Source organism: Bos taurus, chromosome 19, assembly GCF_002263795.3.
Source record: "Bos taurus isolate L1 Dominette 01449 registration number 42190680 breed Hereford chromosome 19, ARS-UCD2.0, whole genome shotgun sequence".
Lineage (NCBI taxonomy): Eukaryota > Metazoa > Chordata > Mammalia > Artiodactyla > Bovidae > Bos > Bos taurus.
Window position 1 is genome coordinate 61,686,951 of NC_037346.1, and position 15,495 is coordinate 61,702,445.

General features: G+C 57.4%; 1 protein-coding gene across 3 annotated transcripts in view; it reads left to right on the forward strand.

The window, feature by feature from the left end:
* The window catches only part of FAM20A (FAM20A golgi associated secretory pathway pseudokinase), a 40,372-nt gene extending 28,677 nt beyond the window's left edge, over nt 1-11,695 (forward strand). For all 3 annotated transcript variants that reach the window (XM_002707768.7, XM_024981116.2, XM_024981115.2), the window contains exons 2-11: nt 699-883; nt 1,745-1,795; nt 3,337-3,415; nt 5,816-5,908; nt 6,781-6,896; nt 7,542-7,722; nt 8,524-8,633; nt 9,104-9,185; nt 9,891-9,950; nt 11,098-11,695. In XM_002707768.7, coding sequence (XP_002707814.2) covers nt 699-883; nt 1,745-1,795; nt 3,337-3,415; nt 5,816-5,908; nt 6,781-6,896; nt 7,542-7,722; nt 8,524-8,633; nt 9,104-9,185; nt 9,891-9,950; nt 11,098-11,362 — 1,222 coding nt within the window. In that variant the 3' untranslated portion in view covers nt 11,363-11,695. The remainder of the gene's footprint in view (nt 1-698; nt 884-1,744; nt 1,796-3,336; nt 3,416-5,815; nt 5,909-6,780; nt 6,897-7,541; nt 7,723-8,523; nt 8,634-9,103; nt 9,186-9,890; nt 9,951-11,097) is intronic.
* The last annotated feature ends 3,800 nt before the right edge of the window (nt 11,696-15,495 follow it).

A 15,495-nucleotide genomic window follows, 5' to 3' on the forward strand; every position in this document is an offset into this window, starting at 1 on the left:
TCACATTTGCTCTGAATATTTCACAGACACGCAACTTGTCTCCCAGACGAGACTCTGAGCCTCTGCACTGCAGTGGTGCTGTTTTTCACTTTGCTTTTTTTGTGCTGGCAGAAAATTTCCTGAGCAGAACAATCTGTACATGGCTAATTAATTCTTCTTATCTTATAGGACATACTAATTAATCTAACTCAGCTTCCAGCTCTCCGTACTGACCCTGATCCTCATCCTTTTCGTTGTCACCAATTACCTTCTCTCTCCTATCTCCTGCCTCCTAAGGTCAAGAAATCACTGGGAAATATAAAATATAGACTTTTTCGTGGCAAAGTCCAGGAAGAGGCCCAGGATCACTCCCGGAGATACCAGATTGTATGAGGCCCCTAAATTTACTCTCAACCACACCCATGTCCCTCACAGCATTTGTCAGTGTCTGTGGTTAGGTGCTTGTGTATGTGCATGTGGCACTGTGGACCTGTCAGGCCGTTTCACTCACTGGATTGTAAGCGCTCTGAGGGCAGGGAGTCTGGTGGCCGCTGTGCCCCCCCACAGTAGCTAAGCTCATATCGAGCCTCGTGTATATTAGATGCCTCGTGGTCTTGCTGAAGGAACGAAAGAACGGATGGAGCGTCCAGATGCGGCGCTCCTGCAGGCCTTTGCATTCTCTTTCCCCAAAACTGAAGAAACACTCTTCACGCTTTCAGACGACGCAAGATGTACAAAGAGCAGCTGAACCTCACGTCCCCGGAACCCCCAGTGCAGCTCCGCCAGGAGGCCAGCTGGGTCCAGTTCCACCTGGGGATCAACCGCCACGGCCTGTACCCCCGGTCCAGCCCCGTCGTCAGCAAACTCCTCCAGGACATGAGGCACTTTCCCACCATCAGCGCTGGTGAGCGTCACAGACCAGCAGGGAGACTTTCTCCCCGAGAGGCTGGGAAACCACCTCAGGCTGGGCTCCAGGGTGAAACAGTAGAGGGCTGATTCTGACACTCAACAGAGAAAGAAGAAGAAAAACACAAACATTGATCTTTTAACCTTTGAAAGAGCTCTTACGGCCATGATCTCATAAGGGAGGCACAGGAGGTGTCTGTACCTAAAAAGGTGATGTCACTGTTGATCCTGTTCGCCTTTCCAGTCTGGCCACTGTCTCTCATACAGTGATCTTATGATGTAGACCAGGGGTCCCCAACCTCCTGGCCACTAATTGGTACCTCCTGCCTGATCAACAGGGGCATTAGATTAGAAATAAAGGGCACAATAAGTATAACACGCTTGAATCGTCCTGAAACTATCCCCCCCAACACCCCTAGGTGGGTAGAAAAATTGTCTTCCACGAAATTGGTTCCTGGTGCCAAAAAGCTGGGGACCACTGAGTATAGACAATGTCATTGCTGTTTCACAGATGGGAACACTAAGCCTCAGAAAGCTTAGGCAGCCTGGCCGAGGACCCAGTGGTGGCCTGCTGTCTCAGGTCACAAGCAGTACGCCAGCCTAAGGGACACACTGAGGGATTTGCAGACTCCAAACTATTAACAGCATCGGTTTCCCCAACAGGCGTAGCTGGAATGTCCATTGAAGGGCCAGGGAGCACGAGGTCAGGATGGAGCAGGGTGGGAGATTGCAGCCCCAAATGGGGCTCGGGGAGACTCCCTATGGAACAGTCAAGGGCCCCAGGCCGCCTCCCACTCTCCCTCCTCTGATGTCTGAACTAGAGTTGATGTCCTCACAGGCCTTCTCATCCTTTTTGCAGATTACAGTCAGGACGAGAAGGCCCTGCTTGGAGCCTGCGATTGCTCCCAGAGTAAGTGGCCGGGCCCCGCCCCGCCCCTGGCCCCGCCTCATCCCTGGTTCCTCCCTAGCCATGGCCCCGCCCTGTCACTGGCCCCGCCCCTAGTCTTGACCCCACCCCACCTCTGGCCCCGGCCCCGCCTCATCTCTGGTTCCACCCTAGCTGTGGCCCCGCCCCTGGCCTTGGCCCCGCCCCACCCTGGCCCTGGCCCTGCCTCATCTCTGGTTCCTCCCTAGCTGTGGCCCCGCCCCTAATCTTGACCCCGCCCCACTCCGTCCCCGGCCCCGCCTCATCTCTGGTTCCTCCCTAGCCGTGGCTCCGCCCCTTCCCCACCCCCTAACCCTGGGAACCCGGTACCTGGCGGCAACCTGGAGGTCCCACAGGCCTCCCCAGGGGACCAGGTAGCGAGCGGAGGGGCATGAGCCCCTGCCTCCTCTCCGCACTCGCACAGAAGGGAAGGTGGGCCCGGTCGGGCGGCCTGCGGCCCCCACCCAGAGTTGTCGCGGGGTCGAGGAGCTGATTAGAAAAGCGGAGTCTTGGTCTCCACTCTGATTTTCTGAATCAGAATCTGGGTTCTCACAAAATCCTCGAGGGACTGGAGTACATTTTCAGAGTTAGGAAGCCGTGGGGCAGGGAAGTGTCTGTCAACCCGGCGACAAGTGACAGTGACCCGGGGGGGAGGGGTGGTCAGTGGCCTGGGGGAGGAGGCCCAGGCGTCAGCATGGCAGAAACCCTACAGCGTCTCAGGCAGCCAAGCTGACTCCCTGGGGTGAAGATTCATGCAGGCCAAAGATGGGCCTGGGGTGCAGTCCTTGGGAGGGGGTGCTCTGTACTGGGGTTCAGACGTTCACAGACACTGAGGCCACAGACAGTCACCATCGGTCCAGGAACCTCCTCCATTGGCCTCAGTGAACTGAACACACGTCAGAAATGTCCATGTGTCCTGACTTGTCAAAGGCTTAAAAGACACAAGATTGTAGGGCCTGGGGCTTCCCTGTTCTTTACTTTCGCCCCTGCCATCCGCTGTTTGTTGGAAGGCAAAGGTGAGGGGCAGGGCCAGGGGAGTCAGGGTTAGGGTTAGGGAGTCAGGAGGCAGCACACGCCGGCAGGGTCTCGCAGGGGCCCCTCAGGTGTCACGAGGCCCCGTCACCGCCTGGGTGTCCAGTCTTACTAGGAAGAGATGTTGGTCACAAGTCCAGTGCGACGTGACAGGTGGCAGGTTCAGAGTCTCTAAGGCAAGGCTGAAGCAGAGAGGAAGAGGTCAGCTCTTCTCAGGAAAATGTCCTTTTGGGATTTTCAGAGAGTGTCCCTCTGGGGAAACCTGCGCTGTGTGCCCCTTTCCGATAACAGCAGTAAAAGTCTTACCTCGAGTCCCTGGACACTCTCCATAACCTGACCGGACTTTACTCCGCAGGCTTTGAGAGCAAATTCTAGTCTTTAGTGTCTCAAGTGAGAGAGAAGAGAAGAAACGGGCTGGGTTTGTGGGATGAAGAAGGGCCGCAGCCCAAGCCTGGGCCCAGAAGCACCGTTAACCCCCCATTATTCCCGTGCAGTCGTGAAACCCAGTGGCGTCCACCTCAAACTGGTTCTAAGGTTCTCAGACTTCGGGAAGGCCATGTTCAAACCGATGAGGTAGGTGACTGCTTTCTGCACCCCCACGCCCAGCTGTGGCAGCCATAATAAAAATTTAATCTTCATTTTATAAAGCTTAGTCCCAAGTCAGAGTATCATTTTAAAATGTACTTCTTGAAAAAGCATGCATTTTTTTTCTATTAAGCAATGTAGACAGAATTTGTCCCTTTTTATAAAAGGAAAGTAGAAATTTATCTTTGGGTAATATAAATGATGACCACAGAGATTATTTTTTTGATGTAATGTAATACAGTACAGAAGTGAAAGTCTTATTCACTCAGTCATGTCAGACTCTTTGCAACCCCACGGTCTGTATCCCGCCAGGCTCCTCTGTCCATAGGATTCTCCAGGCAGGAATACTGGAATGGGTTGCCATTTCCTTCTCCAGGGGATCTTCCCAACCCAGGGATCAAGCCCACATCTCCTGCATTGCAGGCAGACTCTTTACCATCTGAGCCACCTGGAAAGCCCATAATACAGTACATACAATAAGAAACCTGAATATTCATTGGAAGGACTGATGCTACAGCTGAAGCTCCAGTTCTTTGGTCACCTGATGTGAAGATACAACTCATTGGAAAAGACCCTGATGCTGGGAAAGATTGAGGGCAAGAGGAAAAGGGGATGACAGAGGATGAGATGGCTGGATGGCATCACTAGTTCAATGCACATGAGTTTGAGCAAACTCTGGGAGACAGTGAAGGACAGGGAAGCCTGGTGGGCTGCAGTTCATGGGGTCACAAAGAGGCAGACACGACTTAGCGACGAAACAACAACCGTAATAAATATATCCACGCTAGTCAGGCTTTGGGAAGTAAATGATTTTCAAATTTAAAATCATGCCTCAATGTGCCGTGCAAAGATGAAATGATGATTCAGAAAATCCAGAAGGGCATCTGAAGGACCGTATATTCTTTTTTCAATTTTTGTTTTTTCTTTACTTTTTTTTTTTTTAGCCTCCCCAGTCGGCTTATGGGATCTTAGATTCCCAACCAGGGACTGAACCCATGGGTCATGGCAGTGAAAGGGTTCAGTCCTAACCACTGGACCATCAGGGAACTCCCAGAGCGTGTATTCTTACATACAGAATTTAGGAATTAAAGCAAGCTCAGGACACACAGACGGTCCTCAGACCTGGACATCGGGCGATGCTAACGCGTAGCCCAGGGTCAGGCCTGGCCCTGGGAGCCTGTACTTCAAAAGTGGCTGTGCCCTTGAGAGTCCCCACTTTGGGCAGCCCCTTGCTGTGGTTTCCAGGACTGGCTGGTGATTTTCTTTTATGTTTTGTTTTGTTTTTTGAAGGTTTTCTTTTATTTGGACCTTTTCTAAAGTCGTTATTGAATTTGTTACAATGTCGCTTCTGTTTCATGTTTTGGTTTTTTGGCCACAAGCATGTGGGATTCTAGCTCGCTCTGGACCAGGGACGGAGCCCACACCCCCTGCCTTGGAAGGCAAAGTCTTAACCACGAGAGCGCGGGGGGAGTTCCAAGGATGCTGTTTTTCAGCAGAGCGCACGTCACTGTTCCCGGGCAGGTGCTGCTTACTTAACGGCTTTCCACAAAATGACATTTGTTGACATTGACATCACTCTTGCAGCCACCGTGCAGCCCCACGCAGTGGATTATAAAATTATTCCAAGACCGTCCCTCTTCAAATGATTATCGGCGTCCAGGCCAGTCACCGCGGGGCCAGCAGGCAGGGCGCCCTGCACTAGTGGGAGACGCCTTTCTGAGCTTATATACCCAGCAGCCGGCTCCTCACGACCAGGCAGGGGATGCTTTTCAGCGATGCAGTAGAGATTTCTTAATGTTTATAAACAAATATCCTCGACGCCAGCCTCCCTCCCATCTCTGGCAGGGCCGGTCTCACGACCCAGTGGAGGTGCCTCTGTGCGGACGGTGGGTCCACGCACCCAGGACTTTCCTGCTCTTCCAATGTCCATCCTGCTGAATCGCATCTCTGGGGCACTTTTCCTTTTATAAGGTTCTGTCTCGGACCCGGCCTCTCAGTCCTCGGCCTCCGAGTCTACCCCACCTCTGGTCTGCTAGCCAGCACCCCGTCCTCCGTGTGTCTGCAGGGAAGTGCATTTCTTCACTCTAAACGACTGGGTTTTTCAGAGAATCAGCCACTGTCATCAAAGCGGCTTGAGTGGGAGGCCTGGTGAGGAGGGGGCAGGGGGCTACAGGACGGTCAGCGTCCTACAAGCAGCCTGGCTCCTCCCACTTGCAGGTCCAGCAGAGCAGAGGGGCCTCCAGCCGCTCCTACGTGGGGCCCCTCCCCTGTGCGAGCTAGGAAAGCACAGATGCGCATCTTCTTTCCAGCCAGTTGCCTGTAACAGCTCTGCTCCCAGGCTCCCGCCTGAGGACTGAGTCCAGGGCCTGACTCCTCCCTTCCTTCCAGACAGCAGCGAGATGAAGAGACGCCCGAGGACTTCTTCTATTTCATCGACTTTCAGAGACATAATGCGGAGATCGCCGCTTTCCACCTGGACAGGTAGCGCTGGCCCCACGGAGGTGGTGCTGGCTGCAGAGGCCAGTCGCGAGAGGCGCCCCAGCCCGCCCACCCCCGCCTCCCCACTCCATTCCTCCTGCCGGACTTTTTTGGTGGATCCCAGTGATGCCTTCAAACCCAACACAACCCATCAGCCCCGGGGATCGCAAAACACAAGGCCTTTTAATGTAACAAGGAGTGCTTGGTAAGGAAAGGAGCCCTGCCAGGCTGCCGGTGGCTCAGTCTCCTGACCTAAGAGTGGGGAGAATGCACCCCCTGCCACTTCCCCATAGTGCCTCCTGGCCTGTGAAAAGGCGAAAGCACATTCCCGAACTTCCCAGCCCCCTGCCTGCCCATCATTCCTGGCTGAGGTGTGGTCTGGGGACTGGCAGCCCAGCACCCCAGTCCCCTCCCTGGAACTTTCCAGAAATACAGAATCCCAGCCTCAGCCTGGCCCCGCTGACTCAGAAGCGCATCTGAACAGGATTAGGGGTGACTCATGTGCACACGAGCGTGAGGAGCTCTGAGCCAAGCACGGGGTCATGCTGGGGTTTGCCCGGAAGGGCTGATGGGATAGAGTCCTTCCCCACGCCCCCAGCCCCTGGGGTGCACGCTTGCCTTGGACACTGAAACCCCCACCCTCCACTGGGTGCAGTCAGGAAGGCCCATCCATTTCTTTATTTTTTTTGGCTGTGCCTGGGAGCTGGTGGGATCTTAGTTCCCCAACCAGGGATAGAACCTGTGCCCCCTGCAGTGGAAGCACAGAGTCCTGACCACTGCACCGCTGGGGAGTTCTCAGCAGGTCCGTTTCTAGTGGAGGCCACTTCTTTCAGGCGGTCATCCCTCAGACCTCAACAGGCCTCCGTCTCTTTCAGGATTCTGGACTTCCGGCGGGTGCCGCCAACCGTGGGCAGGCTGGTCAACGTCACCAGGGAGATCCTGGAGGTGACCAGGAATGAAATCCTGCAGAGCGTCTTCTTTGTCTCTCCAGGTGGGCTTCTGGCAAGAGCGTTTCTCTGGGTCTGAGAGCGTGGGCTGTCGTACGGTCTGACCTCCTGCCAGCGGTCCCCTGTTCCTGGGTGGCCGCCTGCCGCCTGCAGATGTGGGCCTCCAGACAGTCACACTCAGTGACCTGTGGACCGAGACGGCTGGGTGCCAGGTGCCCGTGCGGGCCCTGAACTCTGATGCCGGCAGCCCCGGAGGCAGATGTCACGTGTCCAGACAGAAAGCAAAAAGAGACTTCGAGTGTCAGTCACTCAGTCATGTCCGAGGCTCCTCTGTCCATGGGATTCTCCAGGCAAGAATACTGGAGTGGGTTGCCATTCCCTTCTCCAGGGGATCTTCCTGACCCAGGGATGGAACCCAGTCTCCCGCACCGCAGGTAGACTCTACCAGCTGAGCCACCAGGGAAGCCCCCGCTAGTGTGGGCATGATGCAGTAGGCTGGGCCCACAAGTCTCGACTCCGACAGTTGAGAGGTGGTTCCCAGGATGCGCGAGTCTGTGGTATCCCCCACAGATGGCAGAGGCCATGTCTTCTCCTCCTGCCTTTTCCCGAGACACGAGTTCAGGGATCCCTGGGGCAGGAGGATGGTGCCTGCTCCTCCTCTGACTGTCCTCTCCTCCTCCGCCCTCCAGCGAACAACGTGTGTTTCTTCGCCAAGTGTCCGTACATGTGCAAGACGGAGTACGCCGTGTGCGGCAGCCCGCACCTGCTGGAGGGCTCCCTGTCTGCCTTCCTGCCGTCCCTCAACCTGGCCCCGCGGTTCTCCATGCCCAGCCCCTGGATCCGCTCCTACTCGCTGGCCGGGAGAGAGGAGTGAGTGGGTCCTGGGACCAAGGGCGCTCACCTGGCCTCGGGAGGCCCACCGCTGTCTCCGCCCCTCCGCCTCACCCCATGTGCCTGCAGGTGTCACTGCCGTCCCTTTAGTTCACGGATGGTTATAAAAAGCCCCCTGTCTACCCCATGCTGGATGCCCAGGGAGACCGAAAGGACAGCCCGGGTTCTTCCTTCGAGAAGCCCCCCGGTCCAGCGTGGGGGCAGAGAGCAGCCAGGCTGTGAGAAGGCACAGATGCCCGTGGGGGACCCGGGCTCCCCAAGGTGGTTGTTCCTAGGGCCTGGCCGGGCACAGAGCAGGTGCTTAGTGAACGAGCCGACTGGATGAATGGGTTCATCCCTCCAGACTTCCAGCCGTGGTGGGAAGAGGAGGGAACAGGCAGGACTTCTGGGGGCCGTGGAAGATCCTTAGGGACTCGTGAAGGCTGAGGGGGAGCCCCCCAGATGAAAGGGACCTGGGGGCCTTCTGGTGCACAGAGAGTGGCAGAGGGTGGCTGGCGGGGGCTGCAGATGGCTCGGGAGACAAGAGAGCAGCAGCCTAGAGGCCGTTGGGGGGCGCTGCAGAGGAAGCCGGGCCCAGGCACGTGGTCAGTGCAGCACCCCGCTGGGCCGGTCACTGTGAAAGGTCTGGAGCCTCCTCACGCAGCGAGTCAGCCGCTGCCGGGGGCCCTTACCCAGGTCCTCCTGGGGGTCCCCACGGGCCCCAGCCCGGGCAGGAGCGGGGAGGCAGGGACGTAGGGGAGGTGAGGCCGGACTCCTCCACCCCGGCTTTTCCTCCCCCAGGTGGGAGGTCAACCCCCTCTACTGCGAGGCGGTGAAGCAGGCGTACCCGCACAACAGCAGCAGCCGCCTGCTCAACATCATCGACATGGCCATCTTCGACTTCCTGATCGGTGGGTGCGACGCCGGGGACCCCCTGTGACCCTCCCACAGGAGTGAATGGTTGTCCCATCTGGAGGGGCAGACCCACGCGAGGCCGGGCGGGGATGGAAGTCGTCCCCTTCACAGTGGCAATGTGGGGCGAAGGTAGGAAGTGCAGCAGTGGGAGGAGCCAGGGAAGGGACCTGCCATCTACCGTGGAAGCCCCCGGGGGATGGGCAGGCTCGGGAGAAGGGCAGGGGTGCAGGCCTCCGCCCTGGGGGCCGGTGAGCTTCTGGAAAGGCAGGGAGCCAGACCCAGTGCGGGCACTGGGCAAGGAGGGCCAACCTTCCAGGCAGGTATTAGGACCCCAGTGGGCTGGGGCGGCGGGATGGCCCCGGGAGAGAGGCTCGGGCGGGTGCAGCCTCGGCCCCAGAGGGAGCTGGGAGGCGGGCGCCGTGTCCACAGGCCCTGGCCTGGCCCCAGCGCCTCGCCTCCTCCACAGGAAACATGGACCGGCACCACTACGAGATGTTCACCAAGTTCGGGGAGGACGGGTTCCTGATCCACCTGGACAACGCCCGGGGGTGAGCACGCCCCACGCCCCCACCCCGCGGGACCTCCGTGGTCACGTCCAGGCTCCCGACCCTCCTGGCTCCTTAGCCTTTGCTCTTTTTTCTTTTTCGCCGCTGCTGGTTCTTTGTTGCTGTGACGGCTTTTCTCTAGTGTGGAGAGCGGGGCTGCTCACTGTGGTGCCATCTTTAATGGGCTCTAGAGCACCGCGCTCAGTGGTCGTGGCTCCCGGGCTCCGGGGCCCAGGCTTAGCTCAGTAGCTGTGGCACCTGGCCTTAGCTGCTCCCCGGCACGCGGATCTCCCCAGACCAGGCATGGGCCCCGCGCCCTGTGCGTTGCCAGACGGACGCTTACCTGCTGCGCCAGCAGGGAAGCCCTGCCTTCGCTCGTCTTTGCTGAGGCGGCGGCCTGCGGCCCTCTCCCCCTCTCCCTCCGCGTTCACCGCTGGCCGCAGAGCGCCCCTCTCCTCCTGTCAGCCTCCACCCGCGGGCTGGTGGATACAGGGACGAATGGGCGCTATTTTTGCCTTCTCTGGAGGAGGCTTGTGTGACCTGAGGAGGAGAGGGGCGGGAGGGGCAGCGGCCTCGAGCCCGGCGTGCACGCGGAGCCGGGTCCATGGGCCGCGCAGCGAGGGCGGGCGGGGGCAGGGTGGGGGGACGCGGGGGAGGGGGCGGGGGCGGCTCCGCCCCACGAGCGCCCTCTGTCTGTCTCCCCCGCAGGTTCGGCCGGCACTCCCACGACGAGGTCTCCATCCTGGCGCCGCTCTTCCAGTGCTGCCGGTGAGCGAGCGTCCCCTTCGGGGCAGCTCCGGTGCCCACAGGGCTCTGCAGGGCTCCACCCATTTCCGCTGCTCTAGGACATGAGCGGGCGGACGACAGGAAGCTGGGTATCTCCTGTCCCTTAACTGCAGAATTGCCCCCGCAGAGGGAGACTTAGGGCCTGGGCTTTCAGACCTCTCAGCCGCCTGCCTGCATCCTTAAGCCACGCAGATAAGCATGCGCTCACTCTCGCCAAGCCTGGTGGCCTCTGCTGTGTCCCGGCTCACGTAGCTTGTAAATACCGCTCTCCTGTCACCGTCTAAGCAGAATCCTGACTCAAGTCCTATAAGCGCTTGTCGGAAGAGAGGAAGCCCCCAGGCCTCCATCTGGTCAGCACGTCTCCACAGCATCCCTGACCGCCTCCAGCCTGGCTGGCGCGTTAGCAGGCCGGCCAGGACCACACACCTGCTGGGCAGCAGCGTCCAAGGCTGAACACAAACGTGGCTCACGGGGAGCAAAAGTGTCTCCGTTCCCTGCTGGAGCCTGCACTTTCTTCCTCCACTTCCTGGGGTGACTTACACGTATCCCCCTCCCTGCCACCCACCTCCTGAGCAAGAAAGGCAGGGGTTGTGTGTGATCGAGGCTAGGCGCTTAAGTTGCTTACATGTGAGTCCAAGTCACAGCCCCACGTAAGAGAGATCGGAATCCTAAAGGTTGGCCTAACCCCATTTCAGAATCTGATACAGAGAAATCAGAACCATAGAGCTGAGCGGAAGCAAGGTGGGGCCAGCAGTGCCCACGGCCTTTGAGAAGGCTGGCACCCGCGCCGTCTCACCTACTGGGGGCTTCTCACGTTGGCTTCAAATTTCCTGGGAAAGCTCTCACTCAGCACTTGCTTGGATCCCCCGAGAAGCCCCGGATGCCTGGGGTGCCACAGTTGAGAGTCCGGACGGCTCGGCAGACCACTGGGCAAGGACCGCAGGGCGCTAACCGCCACCCCATCCAGTCCCTTCTTACCGGGTGTCATTCAAGAGTGCTCAAGAAGGCGCTGGGGGAGGAGACGGCTCTGCAGCACGAGCCCCCCAGAATGGGCAGTGGGGAGAGAAGGAAGTTCGGGAAGCTTCTCCCTTTACTGTTACTAACTGGGTTTTTTGACTCTGTCCTCCAGGATAAAGAGGAAGACGCTCCTCCACCTGCAGCTGCTGGCCCAGGCCGACTACAGGCTCAGTGACGTGATGCGCGAGTCGCTGCTGGAGGACCAGCTCAGCCCCGTGCTCACGGAGCCCCACCTCCTCGCCCTGGACCGCAGGCTGCAGACCGTCCTCAGGACTGTGCAGGACTGCATTGAGGCCCACGGGGAGCAGAGTGTGGTGGCCGACGGCCCTGTGGGACAGTGGGCCCCAGACTCCAGCCGGGCTAACGCGACGAGCTAGGGGCCGGAGGAGGCACACCCCGGAAAGTGGACCAGAGCCGCGGTGGACTCTGAGTGTGGACCACCGCTTCCCCAGGGCCCCCGTCCAGGCTGGGGCCTGGGTCAGGAGCTCATGAGGCAGGCAGGGCGAGGGGATGATTCTGAAAGAGCGGAAGTGTGACCCAGCGAGCCTCCCTCCTCAGAGCACTGGCCTGGCTCCCCTCCCCCGGGAAGCTCTGCTCCATCGAGGCCACAGACACCTGCTGAGCCCACTGGCAACCTGGACACAGGTCTGGCCTGGAAGCCCGGCTCCCAGGACAGCATTAACTGTCACAAATAAAATGGCAGGACATCGGATGGACTCCTCCAGGTGTTTATTATGGCCACAAGGAGGTTCCTGATCCACACAGAAACATCTGGTGTCTCACAAGCAGACAAAGAAAGAAACTACTCATGGTGACTCTCCAGCTGGTTTAAAGTGCACTTCACTCTATTCACGCGCCAATCACTGTGGCCCCGTCTCAACACAGCCGTCCCCTGTGATCTCTCAGATGTGTATCACAAGAGGTAAACAGAGGGATCTGCTCAGGGTATCCGAAAAGGATGTTTCCATCTCAGAGTAAACACTGACTGAACTGGCATCAAGGATGTCGGGACTGGCGTCAGTAGCTACAAAAGGCAAAGCGAGGGGGTCCTGCAGTGGGACAACACAAGGCCAATCCGGCAGGGGCACGAGCCCGGCCTGGAACAGGGCAGCCGGGGCCCACCCGGCCCACCAACCAGTGCTGGCTCCCGTGAGACCTGGCAGTGCCCCCGCCAGTCCCTGAGGGCAGCCGGGGCCCACCCGGCCCGCCAACCAGTGCAGGCTCCTGTGAGACCTGGCAGTGCCCCCGCCAGTCCCCGAGGGCAGCGGGCTGCCCGGAGCAGTCTGACGCTCTAGATGCCCTCCCCTCCGCCACCCGCTCAGACAGGGCTCAGTCCACTTTACTTCCTAAGCCTCCAGCCGTTTTTGGGACTTACTGTCTCGCCAGCCTTGTCTCTGCTGACCTGCTTGCGTCTGAATAGGACGTTTTCTCGCTCACTCCGCAGCCCGTGACAGCACACGCGACGGGAGTGGACTCACGCTGATCGGTCAGCAGGTGACAAGCGCTGCTGTCGTAGGTCGGCTTTTCTGGTGAAGGCCAGAGGCTCAGATGCTCGTGATGAGCGGGGTAAGACTGAGGCTGAGGCGGGTCCCAGGTCAGCACCTCTCTGGACTTCATCCAGGACCTCGGGCGTGCGCCCAGGGACGGCCCCAGGGGACACACTCTAGACGGGCTTCCGGCCCCCCGGGGCCCCCACTGCCACGCCCCAAGGTGCGGACACCACGGCCGCTCCCCGAGCTCCCGCCACATAGACAATCCCCACCTCATCCTGACTGCCAAGGAACTGAGGGGCTCAGAGAGGTGAACTAAAATCACACAACCTAGGGGGTCACAGCTGTGCCAAAGTGTTTCTTCCACCGAACACAAAAATGCACCCAGCTTGTGAAGCTGTTGTTTGTTGACTTTACAACAAAAATCAGTCTTCAGTAGAGGGACCTTAACCCCAGAGGCCTGCGTCACTGAGGCGTCTCCCTGCCCCTGGGGCACCCACCTCCCACTTCTCCTGCTCTGAGCCAACGTCTCCTTCTGGAGTGGGGGGAACCAGGTAATGACACACGGAGGGACAGCCCGGAAACACGCAGGCAGGGGCGGCCGAGGACAGAACCGACGGTCTCAACACCCAAATGGCAGAGCCCCAGGCAGGTTAAGCCCAGCTCCACGTCAGGCCAGCCTCTTGTGTTCAGGTGGCCGCGATAATAGACGCTGGCCTCCTTCACAAACTCAGAGTAACAGAACCGAGTGAGACCCGTGTGCCCAGTGCCTAGGTGCCCCGACTCAGCTGTCCTAAACACACCATTATTCTTTCAATAACATCAACATTAAGACTCCACTATTTGTCAAAAACACCATAAAACAGAAGACCCCAGTCTTGGGACTATCAGGTTCTTCCCACACATCCATGACTAGAAAACTCTTGTCTCTGTAAGAACCTTCTGTGTTCTCCTGTCATTACCGACGGCAAAGTGAAAACATGAAAGGGAACAGACAGATTGTGAGCTGGTGGAGGGAGAGGTCTGGAGGAGCTCAGCCTCCCCCAAACCTGGAGGGCATCTGGGCTTAGGACTGTAACAAGTGTAGCTGCTTCTCTTATTGGTGGTGGTTTAGACAGAGGACGAGATGGTTAGATGGCATCACCAACTCAATGGGTGTGAGTTTGAGCAGACTCTGGGAGATGGCGAAGGACAGGGAAGCCTGGCGTGCTGCAGTGCATGGCGTCGCAAAGAGTCAGACACGACTGAGCAACTGAACTGCCACCACCAAAAAATGGTAGACAGAGTCACCAGAGACAGTGAGTCGGGGAGACAGCTGTTTGCTCCTATTAGAAACACGGGGCCGCAGGTTCCCCCGAGCCTCTCATTACACTTTTGCCCACCAACCAACCCGTGATCCTTTGCTGTGTGTGGGGTGTGTGAGCACCTCAGCTACTACTGTTGCTTCATGAATGCTGAGCTCGTGGCCAACAGCACTGCAACCCACGCCTGAGAGAAGGTCGTCACACTCGAGAACACGAGCCAGAAGCTGACAACTCCTCTGGGGCCATTTTAAACAGCGAAATAACCGACAGAGCAGCTCAAAAACACCAAAAAAAAGGGGCATTAAGTAGACCAACAGGAAGGGCGCTGGATCACAGACCTAAGTCTGAAAGGAGGCAGGGTGCCGCCTGCCCCGGGCCGGGCATGTGGCGGGCAGGACAGCGTCTCCTCCGCCCCACTCTGGCCTGGGCGTGGCCGTGACAGTGCTGCAAGGGCTAAGCTGGGGGTACAGACACGTCCCAGCGAGCAGGCAGGTTTGCAAAATGCGCAAATACAGCTTCCGTGAGGAACGAGGATCAACTGCGATGACTCTAAGGTGAACAAAGGCGATGACAAGCTCTCCACCTAGTGGTGACTGGGGAAACCACAGCGCTGCTTATCTACACTGGCAGAGCTTTCACAAAAGAACCAACCCTCGTCATCTGGGGTTTGGGTTTTAGGCTGCATCAGGATGAAGTCACAGCTCTGCACCACAGACTAGGGAGGGCCACAGACCCTGAACCACAGACTGTGCCAACTGTGAAGAGTCTGCACTTCACAAACTTGTCCTTCAGCAGCAACACTGGCTTCTGTGTAAAATTCCAGGGGTAAGAAGGGAGAGATTTCCGCTTCTCCTCGCCAGGCTTCCCTGGTAAGCTACTTGGGGGTCACATTTAATGGTGATCCAGACGCTGCTTCTCAGTGCTGTTTCAGCCCACCTAGAAATACACTTGCTGGGGCCTAACAAAAATACAGAACGGGTTCAGCTGTCAATTTGTGGTTGGAGAGAAGGCAATGTTAAGAAAACTAACATCATACAACTTCAACTTCACGACATCAATACACTCACATCATTAAAAAAGGATTTCATATGAGCCAGTGTTTGAGAGGGACAATTAATCTACAACCAGTATAGTCAACCCAGGAAAATGCTCTTCAATTATAGTCCGTTAAATATTCGAACTCCAGTGGGCTGCGGGAGGAGGTGACTGCATCTGGACAAAGCGCATGTGCTACGAAGCAGCACAGTTCCAGCAGGGTGTGAAGAAACGAAATCTACCATCCTAACAGACTCAATTACCCATCCCATGCCTCAGAAATCTGAGGAGTAAGTATTAGAAATGACCTTGTATGTGTGCAAAACACAGACACACACCTAAATACACAAATGCACGTATTAAATTTAGACCAAGGAGCACGCTGATCCAGGAGTCAGAGAACCAGTCTACCCTTAACGAAAAGGAATTCTTTGACTTGATTGAACCTTTTCCTTCCATCATTCAGTAAAAAGATCCGGTACATCTCAATTACCCTGAAAGTAAGGAGTTTAGATTCACTGACAAACTGAACTGGAAAACACTGAAAACAAACGTATTCTTCCGATGATCCCCTCATCCCCTAACTCACAATCAATTTTCATCCTTGCGGACCGGATTTGGATTCGGAGTTTCTGGGGGACTGGGGATGGAGAAGAGAAGGAAAGGAGAAAGGGAAGAAAG